General features: G+C 31.3%; 2 protein-coding genes across 4 annotated transcripts; both read right to left on the reverse strand.

The window, feature by feature from the left end:
* Positions 1–365: 365 nt before the first annotated feature.
* On the reverse strand, positions 366–2,742 carry LOC109793596 (cytokinin hydroxylase). The gene is made up of 4 exons (XM_020353072.3): positions 2,419–2,742; positions 1,919–2,148; positions 1,148–1,756; positions 366–1,016 (listed from the first exon to the last, which is right to left on the reverse strand). The coding sequence occupies exons 1-4, from the start codon at positions 2,693–2,695 to the stop codon at positions 591–593; spliced, it is 1,542 nt and encodes a 513-aa protein (XP_020208661.1). The 5' UTR covers positions 2,696–2,742; the 3' UTR covers positions 366–590.
* A 4,630-nt stretch (positions 2,743–7,372) lies between these two features.
* Positions 7,373–14,871, reverse strand: LOC109805408 (uncharacterized). Of its 3 annotated transcripts, none has more exons than XM_020367477.3 (14): positions 14,630–14,871; positions 14,404–14,551; positions 13,934–14,049; positions 13,771–13,852; positions 13,043–13,191; positions 12,275–12,428; positions 12,062–12,120; positions 11,081–11,192; positions 10,050–10,190; positions 9,856–9,893; positions 9,671–9,763; positions 8,349–8,432; positions 8,100–8,255; positions 7,373–7,679 (listed from the first exon to the last, which is right to left on the reverse strand). In XM_020367477.3, the coding sequence occupies exons 1-14, from the start codon at positions 14,696–14,698 to the stop codon at positions 7,539–7,541; spliced, it is 1,542 nt and encodes a 513-aa protein (XP_020223066.1). In that variant the 5' UTR covers positions 14,699–14,871; the 3' UTR covers positions 7,373–7,538. The 3 variants fall into 3 exon arrangements, with proteins under 3 accessions (XP_020223066.1, XP_082916205.1, XP_020223057.1); XM_083060079.1 differs by having other exon boundaries at positions 10,050–10,160; positions 12,062–12,123; XM_020367468.3 differs by having other exon boundaries at positions 12,062–12,123; positions 14,630–14,869.
* Between the last annotated feature and the right edge of the window lie 453 nt (positions 14,872–15,324).

The raw sequence follows: 15,324 nt of genomic DNA on the forward strand, positions 1-15,324 counted from the left end.
ATATATATATATAAGACCATCACCATCTTGATAATGCTTTTTTTACTCACAAAAATGATCAACAGGATCAAGTCAAAGATTCATATGACTAAAGATGGTCATCGAATTAATCATCATTTTTGCTAGCAAGAGGTAAGAGTTATATACTAGTATATTTTCTTAATATTTAAAGTAATTTGCTTAAATTATTTGAGTCTGCATAAAAAGACTGCTGCATGCTGCCATTGGGTTGCCTATACTTTTATAAATAACAATTAGCCATTGATAACTTATATTGTCACAATTTTCTCAATAGTGACGCCTAGATTAATTAATGTAGATCAATGCGTCCTTAATTTTAACTGTTTTTACAAAAAACACGTAACTTTTGGTCGATAGTAATTCGATCAGGTTTCTAACAGTATTTTCCTGCTGTGACATAATACTGGACTTTTACTACTAAACTTTTATATATATACTATCTACGACTGAGTAAAATTGAGTTATACGATCATAATACTGGACTTTTACTATCTACAACTGAGTTGTAACCATGAAGGGTCTGAATTCTATGAGAGTCTACACATGTTGTTCGAAAAATTTAGTTTATTCTAAAGGGGCTGAACTATGAGTGGAAGTCCATAACTTGGCCTTAGGGAAAGCATAATAGATGGTGAATGATTGTAACCTGGTGATAGCTTAAAAGTAAACCTAGAGAGAAGAAGGGTTAATACAATCTTGTACTCCATAAAGGTCAAATTCCTACCAACACACATTCTCCCTCCAAACCCAAAAGGCAAGTACCCCATCTTGTGCTTGCATCCACCATTCACATCATCCATGAACCTTTCTGGTCTGAACTCGTTCGCATCCTTTCCCCATAATTCAGGGTCATGGTGCATCGCTACCACGTCTATCCACATGTTGGTTCCATTAGGCACTGTTATATCATCAACTTTTATGTCTTCCCTTGCTTGCCTTTGCACATTGGGTGCTGGTGGGTATAGTCTTAGAACTTCATTCATAACCCATTTCATCTGCATGTGTGATAGGAATTTTAACATGTCAGATCTGCTAGTGGGAATTATGTTATTATTAAATGCTATAATTAAAAAAAAATATAAAAAAAAAGTGGATGCATGGTCAGAGATAATATACAACAACGTACCTTCTTTAAACCAGAAAGCAAGGTGATATCAAGTTTCTCACTACCCACCACTTGTCTTATCTCATCTCTCAACTGATTTTGCCAATCTTCGTGCATGGCTAGAAGCAACAAAGTCCACGTGATAGCAAGTGCTGTGGTTTCATGGCCACCGAAGAAGAAGGTCTTGCATTCATCAACCACTTCTCTTGATGTTAATGTCTTTCCAAACCGGCCATCAACTTCATTATTTTGAAGCAATAAACCTAACAAATCTTGTTGAGAATTCTTCGTGGATGAATTCCTGCGAGCCTCTATGATGGACAACAAGAGTTCATCGATTTGCTTTCCGAGTTTCTTGGCCTCTAAGGTTTTCTTGACGTTAAAATACTTGCCAAAGGGAACCCCTACGTAGCGATTGGTCTTGAAGAGAGTCATTTGCAAGGCACGTAATTTATTGATGGCGTCTCTTGCATTGTTGTCTTTCATGCCAAAACTTGTTCTTGCTATGATCTCACCAGCGGTTGCTATAATCTCTTTCTCCACGTCGATTTCGGGGTTGCCCATGTTTATTTGGGTAGACCATCTATCTATCATTTGGTTCGTGGATTCAACCATCATGTTTGCCATGGCCTATCACATTGCAAAAGGTAATGAAAAACTGATTAGAGAGTATGCTTATCGGCTTATCGCTAAAACATGCATCAAAATGAATGAAGGGATATGAATACATTTCATGGTTGATGAGGTTTATGATGTACAAATGCAACTTTTTAGAGAGAAAGAGAGAGAAACCTTCAAGTTAATGGGATTGAATGCTGGGGCAACAATGTGCCTGTGACGAACCCAATCATTGCCCTCAACCATGACCAAACCACTCCCAAACATGGGGTCTCTGTCATTTCTAAACACACTTGGTTTTCCCCATTTCTGTGCCATCACCACTGTTGACATTTTCTTCAAAAACTCTGGCTCTGAAACGTACAGAAATGGCTCTGTCCCCAACCAGTACACGAACACCTTACCTACACAAACAAGCAAATACCAATAATTAGTGCATGTTATTATGTTTTTCTTTTAATATGTATGGATATATATACTGACAAAAGTTGAGTTTATCATCATATGGGGTTAGTCTCTCACAGCGTGACAAACAAGGTTCAAATTCTTAACAAGAGAAGGATTTATATATAGTACTTGACAACATGTTAAATATGCATGATTGTATTCTAAAGATGATATGTGTGGGAAAAGAAAAGAAATGCATGGATACATGACATATATAGGAGGCTTACCGTGTGATTTTTGCCAGCTAGAAAAGTAGGGGAAAACGTAAGAGTGTATATCATGTGGTAGGTTTGAGGAAACAACCGAAGATTGAATGTCTTTTTTCATTTCTTTGATGTTTCCGAGGGGAAAACTTGGGGTTGGCCCTCCCAACCCACATTTCTTAAGCTTCTTAAGTGTTTGGTTAGGGAAAAGCCACCAAGAAAATGTTAGTATCAAGAGCAAGAAGAGGCAAAGTAGTGACAAGAAGGCAACAAGAAGCCCTGATAGTAGTAAAAACCCCATTGGATCTCTCTCTTGTGTGTCTTATAATTTGGTTGTGCAATTATGGAGTGCATATATGTTGGGTATTTATAACAAGAAGGTATATATGGAATGGGAAAGTGTGAGCCTTTTGACTGTGAAATGAAACTTTTTAATCCCAGGTTGACCCTTGGCGTTGTTTGAATATTTTCCCATTTGGGTCCAACTTTCCTTTTGTTTGTGTTTCAAATGTTATGGTCGGTTTTTGATTTTGGTTTGGAATTCGTAATTTTGCATAGAACTTAATTTTGTTTGGAAGTGGCGAATTGTGGGCGAGAGGAAAATGTTTGTTCAGTCAACGCGATATGCAAGGGTCCACCGTCAACGTGTTTGTTTGCCTTTAAATGGAACTAAACGTACTACAACGTGCTGCATATTGTGAATCCGCGGTTAAGAACACGTCATCTCCGACCAGAGCTTCTTATGATATTTAGTTCTGTACTTACGTACCATGTATTTCTACACCATCGATTAAGTAGAAAAAAATTGCACTTTTTTAAAATTAAAAAAAAAAAAAAAGTGAAAACTGATTCGTATGTTTTTTATCTAGTGGAGTAGTTCACTGACTTGGTTTACTGCAGGTTCTTGTACTAAAAAAAAGGTAGACAATAAATCTATTTTAAAATTTATACAAAAGTGAATTAAGAATTTAAGTTATTTTATTAAAATTAAAAAAATCTTAAAACAAATGGCATTGAGAGATCCGTAAAATGTGCATTAAGCACCCAAAATAAATTTATTATTCAGATACGAACTACTAAAGATATCACACTTTATTTTATTTATAATTGCCTATAATTTTTTTTATATAAATTTATGAAAGTGAACAAATAAATATCAATTAAATGATTTGTAAGGGGCTATTAAGTATGGTGAATGCACATTGTAGGATCTCAACAAATCCAATTTTAGAACACAAAGCACCACCTCTCCTTTCCTTAAAGCAATCCACTAACTTACTGGCCACAAAAATACAACCCACAATCTTTCCGAGGCAGTGGCAGCACTAACTTTATGGAAATAATTTGTATTTTTTGTCTCCCACTTCACTCCACATTTTTGTAGCCATTTACTTACTTCCAACCTCCTAAAATTCTCAAGAATCTTTGATCTTGTCTCCCTTATATTATCCCAAACATGCACCCTCTCTCTCCAATCCTGCCATAATTTGATTTACCTCATTCTCGAAAGCCTAAAACTGTATTAATTTTAATCTGCCCCACTCTCACACCTTACCTTAATTTCTACCCTACACCCAATTCTTCTTCAATGTCTTCAAATTTTTAATTGGGATTAATTTAATACTATAGTAAATGTGAATCTTAGTAAAAACAAAGTGCAAAATTACAGTCCATTATGAAAATCTATGATAGTAAATTATCACATATATGCAATTTACTATACAAGTGCTCATATATTATCAAATCATCTTTTTTATTACTTTATCATAACCGTTACTCCTTACCAACTTTATTCTTCAAAGCTTTTATATCCCTTAAGAGTTGAAATCTATGTGAAGGAAAGTATTCCCTCTTCTCCGTATAGCTAATTAAGTTTCAAAGTTAGCTTTTGTTGACAGGATATTTTATGATTTAGGCAAAGGTAATAATACTTGCATGAAAATAGTTATATATAACTATAAGCCTCGTGGCCTTAGCGCATGATTGTGTTTCTTCAAGTATACAATTACAACCATAACTGTTGAGTAAACGAAGAAAGAGTATAAGATGCAAACACTACTCGCATTCGAGTTTACATACAGATGTATAAAGAATATGAGAATTTAAACGTTTTAACTGGTTGATTCTAGTCATGGACCCACTCAATCATATACAGGCCCATAAAGTTAACATTCATATTTTTCGTTGATATTTCTAAATGTTTAAGGAATACATATCTATAAACTAATAGTTATTAAGAATGATCATATAAATGTCATCATTATATTTTAATAAATTAAATTAAATTAAATTAAAAATAAATATAATTATAATTTAATTACAATCTATAAAATATTTCAATCATTTAATTTTATCTCTTTTATACGTCTTTAAATCCATTATATATCATAGTATCTATTTTTTATGTATATACACAATTTTGTTAGTAGATGAAACAGAAAGAGAGGGGTGAATGGAAAGTGCAAAAGGATACATTCAAAGAGATTGATGAATTTAAAAACATGTTAGGCAAGTTGAGAAGACGAGAAAGAGAAACTCGTGTTAGTTTGCTTGGAAAAGGGTGAAAAAAATAAATTCAATAAGATTATATATATATACACGAGAAAGGATTCATTTATTTAAAAAGTAAGTTTACTTAAATTTACTTCATTTAATAATTCATATTTTACATCAAATTAATAAAAAAGAATTAATTTATAAATCAAGTCTGCAAAAAATAAAAATTATTTGATACTTTATTTGATTAATTCAAATTAACGTGTAAAATATTTTTATGATTATCTTTCAATTTAAATTAATAAAACAAAGTATTAAATAGTTTTCAAATTTTTAAAATACTGAAAATAAAGAATTATTTTTAAAAGAGAAGCTCTTAAAAACACTTTTAAGTTTATATCCAAACAAACTCTTATTTCACTCAATAATTCATATTTTACATCAAATTTTAACAATCCAACTATTAGATTAAAACTTTTTACTACATAATCAAGTTTATAATTTTTTAAGAAATTTGAATACTATTTGATTTAATGATTAAATCACTAGAATTTGATGCAGAATGTGAGTTATTGAGTGAAGTAACTTTGCCAAGACTTACTCATTAAATAAGTTTATCAAGATTTACTCATTAATTTAAATTGACAAATAATATATATTAAAAATATTTTATACATTGATTTGAATCTATATAACGAAGTATCATATGATTTTTAATTTATTTAAAATTTTGTAAACTTAATCTTTATATTAAGAACTATTGATTTACCGATTAAATCGTTATAATTTGATGTAGAACATAGGTTATTGACTAAAGTAAATTTAAGACTTAATCATGGAATAAGTGGATCTCTCTTCACACATATGCATATACATATACATATACATATACACACATACATATGTGTGACTGAAGAGTAATCCACTTATTCTAAAGATAAGTCTTGGTAGACTTATTCTATTTAATAACTTTTATTTTACATCAGATTTCAACAATTCAACCATTAAATTAAAATTTTTTAATACATAGATTAAGTCTACAAAATTTTAAAACATTTGAAAATTATTTAATATTCTTTTTCATTAATTCAAATCAAAATATAATCATAAAAATATTTTATACATTAATAAAGTATTATAAGGTTTTCAAATTTAAAAAAATATATAAATTTGATCTATACATTAAAAAAAATTAATATAACGTTAGAAGTGTGTTTGGAAATAATTGACTCAACTAGGATTGAAAAACAAGTTACACCCACAAGTTTTTGTTTTTTTCCTTTTGCATTGAAATGCATGTTTTGAAATTGATATCATTGTAATTTGATGTATAAAATAAGTTATTAAACGTAGTAAGTCTACTAAGAATTATATTTAGAGTAAATGGATCCTTCCATACACACAACGATCCATTTACTCCAAAAGTAAATTTACTTAAACTTATTCTACTTAATAATTTATGTTTTACATCAAATTTCAACAATTTAACCATTAAATTAAAAGTTCTTAATGTATAGATCAAATTTGGTAAATTTTAAAAAATTAAAAATTATTTGATATTCCATTTTATTAATTGAAATTGACAAATAATCATAAAAGTATTTTATACGTTGATTTAAAATAATTAGACGAAATGTCAAATAGTTTTCAAATTTTTTAAAACTTTGCAAATTTTATATAAACATTAAAAAATTTAAATTAATGGTTGGATTGTTAAAATTTATTGTAAAGCATGACTTATTTTTTTTGGTAAAAATAGAAAAGATTACAAAAATAGTCTTAATGAGAATTGAACTTAAATTCCTATATTTCTAACTATCCCATGTTTCTAACTTATTAAATTCATTAATATTTTAAAATTATAAATCATTAATATTGTATATAATGATTAAAATACTTAAATATAGAATATAAAATAAATTTGAAATTGATAATTTTATTATTTTGAAATTATAAATCTTATTAATAAACAATGAAATTAAACTTATATATAAAAATTTTATCCTATTTTATATTTCTTTTCACAGCTTATATAAAATTATGGTTTTGAACTAATTTCAATTATAGTAAAATTAAGATTAAAACTTCAAGCTATAATCTTATTCCCGCGATCGATATATACTGATTATATTTGAAGCGTCCATATTCATGGAATTTCGCTGCAAAGATCTTGTTGAAATTTGTATGTTTTCTCTTTACCAAATTAATATAATCTGGTTCTAAATTTATCAAACTAGTGTTACTTTGAAGGGGGGGGGGGGGGGGGGAATACCAATTCATGCGTGTGATTTCCTTTAACTTTTTAGCGAGTACATTTCTGGCTATTTGTTAACAGTAATTTAAGTGTGACCCAAATAGCCAGAAACTATATCATAGATCGCCAGAAGAAAAAAAATGTGTATAACATCAAAAGAATTCATATTTAAAAAGTATGACTCACACCGTATTGATTATTTTTCTAAAATGTAAAAACTACATTAGCTTGTTAATTTTTAAAACAAATTACACTAATTTAGTAAAAAGAACCTACAAATAGCACATCAAATCATGTTATGCTCAGTTCAAATTTATACTCCTACTAGATCGAATTCCTTATCAAATTTGTCATTACTATAATGAAAAAATCATAACTGTCCCAAAATTTATATTCAAAAGTCATGGAAAAGCATCAGAGCATCATCGAGTTTCATCAATGATGATCCTAGTAGTAACCACACATTTTGCAGCCTTTTGTATTTCTTCTGCAGTGGTCCTGGCTCCTTAAGCTTGTCTTTAGGAACATTTAAAAGCTGAAACAAGTAGCAATAACATTTTAGTACGAACATTACGTGTTGCAAACTCTAATGTATGCATATACTTTAAAATAGGCGGTCTTATGTTCAACCGGTCTTACTGTATTTTTTTTTTTTCTCCAGATAATAGAATCACAATCGTTACTTGAATATAACATTATATTGGTTTAGCTATGATTATGCTTTTACAATATTTTTTGCAAGACATTAAAGACCAACAAAAATACAATGAAGATGCAAATCAATATAAATATCAGCTATATTAAAAAAAAATGAAAGATATATCCTTCCTTCTCGCCCTTGCCACATTGAGGTTTGCACAACAACTAACACATGCTTAAGATATTATAAGTTAATCTTGTAAGAATATTTTTATTCAACGGAGATAAATTTATAAACAATTTTGAAGTTACTAACCTCTTCATCCTTTTCCTGTTCAAAAGCCATTCTTAGGTTCAAATTTAAGGCAGCATGGTACATTTCGTCCAGTACATATTCCCAAAGTAGAGGTTTATTAACTTTCCACATCAAAATAAAAGTATTTGGTATCTTGGCTCCCGACACAGGTATTTTCTGCAAGGACGATTAAGTCGTGGAAAAATTAAATATTGAGACACAAATATCTAATGGCTTCTAAAGAGTGTAAATATTGAAAAGATTGATCACCTCCATATATAAGTAGTTGTCATCCCATAACTTGTATAGCAACTTTGGAGCTTCCTTTTTCTCAACCAGAGTAGACGCTGCTATCTATAAACGAAAGAGAAGCACTACAAGGTCATAACATTAATATAGAATTTGAGTCCATTGAATTCCTTTATTCTTCTTATTTCCTGAAAAACGGAGGAATATGTAATCATTGACATATAATATCAATTTAGCAATCTCCTTTATTGGATTTTGGCACATGTGAAGGATCAAGGAGGACTGTCAACGTAGATGAAGTTATTAGACATCCTAATCCAACAGCTTTTGCATATGAAATAATTCGTTGTTTGAACATCTTTTTTAGCACGTACCAGATAATTTGTAAAGTTACGCTTTACAAAATGACGTACACATACATTAGAATCCTCCACCATATACCTTTTCCCTCTCCTACCCAAATGTTTGCACCTTTAGACTCTAGTGTTAACGTGAACAACAATAAACATTTGAACAGGCAAACAAAGAAATAACAGTATAATTAGACGGAAGCTAAACTTTATCATAATACAGAATTATGCTTCATCAAGACTGACAACTAGTTTGATAACTCAATTCAGTGCCGAAAAAGAAAAGAAAAAAAAAAAAAAAAAAACTTCTGCTGTCAAAATGATTTAGAATTTGGGTGTTTCTTGTTAACACCCAACTACAAATATATTTCAGCGTGAAACAGATGAAGATCAAAGGTCACTGACTGTTTCTAGCAGTAACTCACTCTATATATACTATATTAACAGGACATACATGAGCTTAATATCCCTGATGTCTCCAAAAAGCAAATTTATCCTAAATATAAGACATTTATAATTAATGTTTATAAAATTGTTTGTTTTTTTATTAAAGAAAACTGGATTGAAAAGCATATTAACGCAATTTCAGTATGCTACTAATGCATTTTATTGAATGCCAATAGAACCATTTAAGGAACATTGAGGACTCGATTTTACTTCATATTTTTAGTAATAGAAATAAAAATCTTGGTACAAATGACATTCATAGCTTAAATTTTCAAAAATGAAAATACATTAGCAAATTTTCATTGCCTATACTTTCACTTTTATCGAACAATACACTAAATGTAATTACTCATTACTCAGATAGTTCATACTTCAAAACCCACATGGGGGTTACTGGAGTGAACAATAACCCTCAAGCATCAAGTTAAATTGGACTAGAATCTCAAAATGCCAATATCAAATTATCAATGAAGGAAGAATGATAGAATCCATTTTGTTTATTAGCAAAAATATTTTTTGACTACTTAATTAACAAGAACAAATCACCTGATCTGTGTCACGAAATTCACCATCCTTTGACAGTAGCCTGAACATTCTGTAGGCATCCCTTCCATATCTTTTCAAAACAATTGAATCAACCTGCAACATAGAACACAAAAGGAGACAGTTCTACATGAACAGTGTACATATATAATGTATGTAATTTGTAAAGAACATAAAGATATTATAACCTCTTCATTTCGAGCCCTTTCAATAATTTTCTTCAAATCTGGAAAGGAAAAAAAGAGTTCTGAATTACAAACTATTAAAGAAATCACAAACTATAACTATGAAAGATTTCTTTAACATTTACAAATAACAAAATAAAATGGTGGACGTTTTATATCACAAGAAATACCATGAGGAAAATAGATATCAGTTTTACCAATACTATATGAATCATCTACAATCATCCTCTGTGAACAACCCAACTGGCCAAGAGAAGCTCTTATACGATCTATGGTCATAGTTCGACCAGTATCAGTCTTCATCACCTCTGTAATAATTGCATCCAGAGACAAGGGAACTGAAACATAGGATAATATAGTATAAAGTATCTAGAGAGAACCAAGAGAAAAGTGGTGCCGTGATGAAAGGAGAAATTCATACAACAGAAAAAATTACAAAAGAGAAGAGCATACGGAATCCTTAGAAAAAGAACAAAACAGAGAACTAGAGAGAGAATCAATGGAAAAATCGGCACAGCCCAACATAGCTAGTAGGGAAACCCCTTTAAAAGGTCCTATCTCTCTCTCTCTATCTCTCTCTCTCTCTCTCTCTATCTATCTATCTATCTATCTATCTATCTATCTATCTATCTATCTATGTCTCTGTCTATCTATCTATATGTCTACACGTCTCTCTCTGTCTAACAATCCACATTCATCCTTGAAGATCAAGTGGAATGGAACAATGAGACTTTATCACAAGTCTGCAATCAGCATGAGCTCAGAATAAAAGACGATCAAACAAAGCACATTGAGGTTGACAAACACTTTATCAAAGAAAAAATGGAGAGAGAATTAATTTATACATGTGTCTAAACACTAACCAAGTCAGCTTGCAGATATGATATACTTACCAAAGGGTCTAGCATTACAGAATTTTAAAATATTTTATTCGAGTCAGGAAGGGAAAATTCCTAGTCACCACTTGAGGGCGAGTGTCGAAAAACTGCTTTAGTAATTTTATGAAATATTTAAACTGATGTATCCCTAGATATAGGCCGTTTAATTTGTAATTTTTACTTTAGTAGTCACTCCCAGATATCTGAAATTCAACTCTAGTTCTTTCCTTTTTTGTTAAGGTCGTGGGTGTATAAATCTAACTCGTGTATGTCATCTTAAATATAAATAATATTTCATATTCTAAAATCTCCAAGTGTTCCAAATTCATAAAGTAAGGAATCTGATTAACCTGAATTATCCATTTTCACTTTTCTCTCTCCAGTTCTTGTTGCCTCCAATACTGCATTTAAGACAGTAGCAGTTCCATCATCATGCTGAGTTCTTACATTCTCAATCAATACCTAGAATATGCATAGAATATTAAATGTAAGCTTTCAATAAAAATATCCAGACAAAAGACGGAAAAGGTCATCTCAATACTATAATCACATTAGCTTATAAGTGGGACATCCATGAAAATTTTACAATCTTTTACTAATTTGATTAAAAAGAAAACCCCAGAGCACAGAAACAATAGTACAATCCTAGTTTCCACATTTATCACACAAGCAAGAAAAAATGTAGTAACATCAACAAGGGAAAGCAAGTAAATGCCAAGCTGCTTTATAGGAAGCACTACACAATGATCCTATCCAGTGATGTAAATATAGCCCCCCACCAAACCTTGAGTTTCTTACTCTAGCTGATTCCTTAAAACATTTTTAAATTCATAAGTTAGTACAGTATAAAGGGTAACATGTGAACCAGATCAATGCTAGCCTTAGTCAAAGATGGCAACTGAACATAGCTCCAAAAACGTTGTCAATTTAAAATTGAACCACCCAATGTTAATGTAGGGTTTCAATCAATAAGTAACCTGTGTGATTTCACGCCATGTGTATCCAAATTGACATTTATTATAACTAGTATTCATTTGATAGAATTGCTTCCCTTTGAAAGACAAGAATTCCAAATTTAACTTTCATCATTTACATAACCCTAGAATATAGCTTCTCTGTGCGTAAAATATTTGTATTTTTATTCAAAACATTTAACTATCATTTGCCATGCAGTATGCTTTTACAACTCTGAAGTTCAATTCCCTTTCTCAATTAGGTAAATCAACAGGAATTTGAACTAAAAAAAAGAGGTAAAAATTCAAAGGAAAAAGAAAAGTAGACTGGGTAGTAATAGCACAATGTTCAGATAGGAAATTTATTGCAAAATCAACCTTATGCCTCAGATGACGTATAAACTCCTCAAAATTTGCACGCCAAAGAATTTGATCCTCTTCTGCACCAAATTTTGTATTCAACTTCAAAAAATTATACCAACATGAAAGATTTTGTTACATGAAAACTTCTAAGTTGACCATTGATCTGATCTAAAACTTCAAAAAATAATACTTGCGTGATCTGATCACATGAGATGACAATTATCTTACCAACATTTTCTTCAACACTCATTTGGGCATCATCTGAATTTGTTTCTCCGTCAACATTACTTCCTGTATCTGGAGTCAGTGAAAATCTGATTCCATCCCCAGGCACTGCTGCTTCTATAACACGTTGTTCTAATGTTTCTGGTGCTTCAAATATCTATATGGCACATATTATCAAAAGAAAGTGTTGATTAAATTCATATCTAGGTTACAAGAGTGAATACTTTGTTGTTGTAATTTTAATAAAAATGACGACATTGAATGCTCATCAATTTGAGTAACTTAATTGTAAGCATCCTAAATAGGAAGTGATAAATGAATGGTCATTTGTGTATACAAAATTCAATAATTAACTAGAAAATGGATCTCACAGATGACATTATCTTAACCTGACTTTACCATCAAATTGATCTCAAATTTGGATAATAAGCATCAACAAAGCTTTGTTCTTAAGTCAAGAAAAAATAAGCAAAAGGCTGAGATAAGCTCAATTTAAATAATAATAGCAATAATAATGACGGAGAAATATAATAAGTGAAAAATTACAAAAGAAAAGGAGGATAAGGAATCCTTCGAAACAAAAGAACAAAACAAAACCAAAAATGGAAGAAGGAAAAAAAGAGATAATCAGAGGAACAAAGCTTCATATTAGTGAAACCACATTAAAAAGCTTGTGCTTTGCACCAAATAGACATCAAAAGGTTATTACCCAAAATCATTAGTCAAAGATAAACAACCAAAAGAAATTGACCCAAGTGAACAATTAATTACCTTGGCAGACTTAGCACCCCGCTTCTTAGTAGTACTTTCTTTAAATGAGGTAGAAACAACAGGCTCAGGAGCAGGGCAGCGTTCAACAAATCGTGCCGCCAAAAGTTTACAGAGTATCTCTCGTACAGTATTTGTAGCCACAGCATTTTCTGAAAGTACAATAATTTAAATAGACTAATTTGAAGGAATTCATGATTTTGTGATATAGGTAAGCTCAACTATGTTTTAAATACAGTACTTTCAACATATTATTGAGATCCAAGTATATGATTTCTTAAATTGCATATACTGTTAAATTATAGGTCCGGCAATATATCTCCCTATAACATAAATTACAAAGATTCACATAATTCGTTGACTGTATCATTACCTCCAATTGCAAACTAACTGAGTCCTCTCCTTATGTACACCACAAATTTAGCTAAGTTGCATATGGTGTACCATTCCTATAACCCAACCCAAAACAAGCCACACAACTATCACATGTACATTGACCCACTCCAAACATACTCTTTGTTTTTTTATAGTTTTAAAAGTCATCTACAGTTTCCTCACCTGATTCACAAAGAGGAAATATGATTAAACCACATATGATTTGGTTGATAGGTCACACAGCTCCTAAAAATATTATTTGACAATTTGTGTAAAACATCCTTTTTTTAGAATAAAATCAATTAATATAAGCAAAACAGTAGTCAACATATCACATGGCATCATAAAACACTTGCCTTTTCCTTGACTTGCTCTATCAACCATTTGTTTCAGGGTAAGCCTACCATCACGAAGCAATCCGTCGAGAAGCTCCACACACTGCAAAACAAGTGGAAAATAATTTCAACATCTTAAGCCGTAAAGTGAAAAACTTGAAAGAAACATAGTGATCAAGCAGACCTCTTCATCAAGCTTCCGCGACACAATCTCCAAGAATTTGGGAAATCTCAATCGGTGGATTATGTTATCAAACAATGCCATGTACTCAGTTCTAACTCTCAATCTGCCTACATCATCTGCATTTATAATTATTCAGAACATCATCATCAGGTGAATTTACTCACCAATGGAGCAGTATAAGTATTTCATTGCAAACACCAAATTAATCTATCAAACTAATACATGGCATCAAAACCACCACAGCTAGGAAGTTCTTTTTTATTTTTTTACTCAACCAGGGCTAGGCAAGCAAGACTAAGCGACCCGCCCACTACCAATTCAACCGAAACCTAACCAAATCCGAAGAAGAAACGAGCGGCGATGGGCCATAACTCCAACATACTTATTGGAAGTAGATACTAGATAGTAATAATAAAATAAAAAGAATACAAGAAAGGGATAACACAAAATAATAATAATAATAATAATACCTTCAGGTGCAGGAACAAATGCTTGGGCACAATTGTGCTGAACTAAGACAAGTAAGGAGTTTTTGACTTGTTCCTTGGTAAGCTCCGTGTAGTGAATCAACTGGTCCAAAGCGAGGGGTCCATGCTTAAATAGGTTTTCGCATACTTTCTGCACAACCAAAAATTCAGAATCAGTGCCAATTAAATCCGTTAAATGAGAGAGAGAGAAAGAGAAAGCGAGAGTTACAGCGACGAGAGTGCCGAAGTGATTGGTGATGAGGTGAACGGCGAATTTGATGCCGTACTGTGTAGCCATTTTCTTCAGAGAGAAAACGGCGAAGAAGCCAAGAGAAGAGAGTAATGTGAAGGAGAAAGACGCGGGAAGAATGGGGCTTAGGGATTTTGAGTTCGCTACTAGTCTCTATTCTATCATCATCATCATAATTAGCATAAAGAGATACATGTATTTTATGTGCTTTCTATAGCTCTGTAGTTAAGTTTCTGTGCTTTATTCCGGGGGACCATGGTTCGAATCTGCTCTGCATGCTTAATTTTTGCTTTTTATTTTTTTACTTTTTAATTTAAATTAAATTATTTCTTCTTTTTTTTTAAATATCGTTTGTATACTTGCATTTTGCAGTTTGATTTACAAATCAATTCAAATCATTATTATTCTCCTCAAATATAATTTAATTTAATTTTTTCATTGTTTTTAAATATGCTAAACACGAGTCCTCAAAAAAATATACATTATAAACACGATGGAAGAAAATTCATTTGCAAAACTAGAGGTTTGTTTACTAAGAGCATCTGCAGTGGAGGTTGTTTATAAGCAACCTCTGTGCCATAGATTACACATAAAATTTAAATGGACTAAAATTTAAACAACCCATAAAATGGACCAAAGCTGACGTGACAATGATGTGGCACAGGGATTGCTTA

The sequence above is a fragment of the Cajanus cajan genome, chromosome 7 (genome assembly GCF_000230855.2).
Source record: "Cajanus cajan strain Asha chromosome 7, NIPB_CcT2T_4, whole genome shotgun sequence".
Classification (NCBI taxonomy): domain Eukaryota; kingdom Viridiplantae; phylum Streptophyta; class Magnoliopsida; order Fabales; family Fabaceae; genus Cajanus; species Cajanus cajan.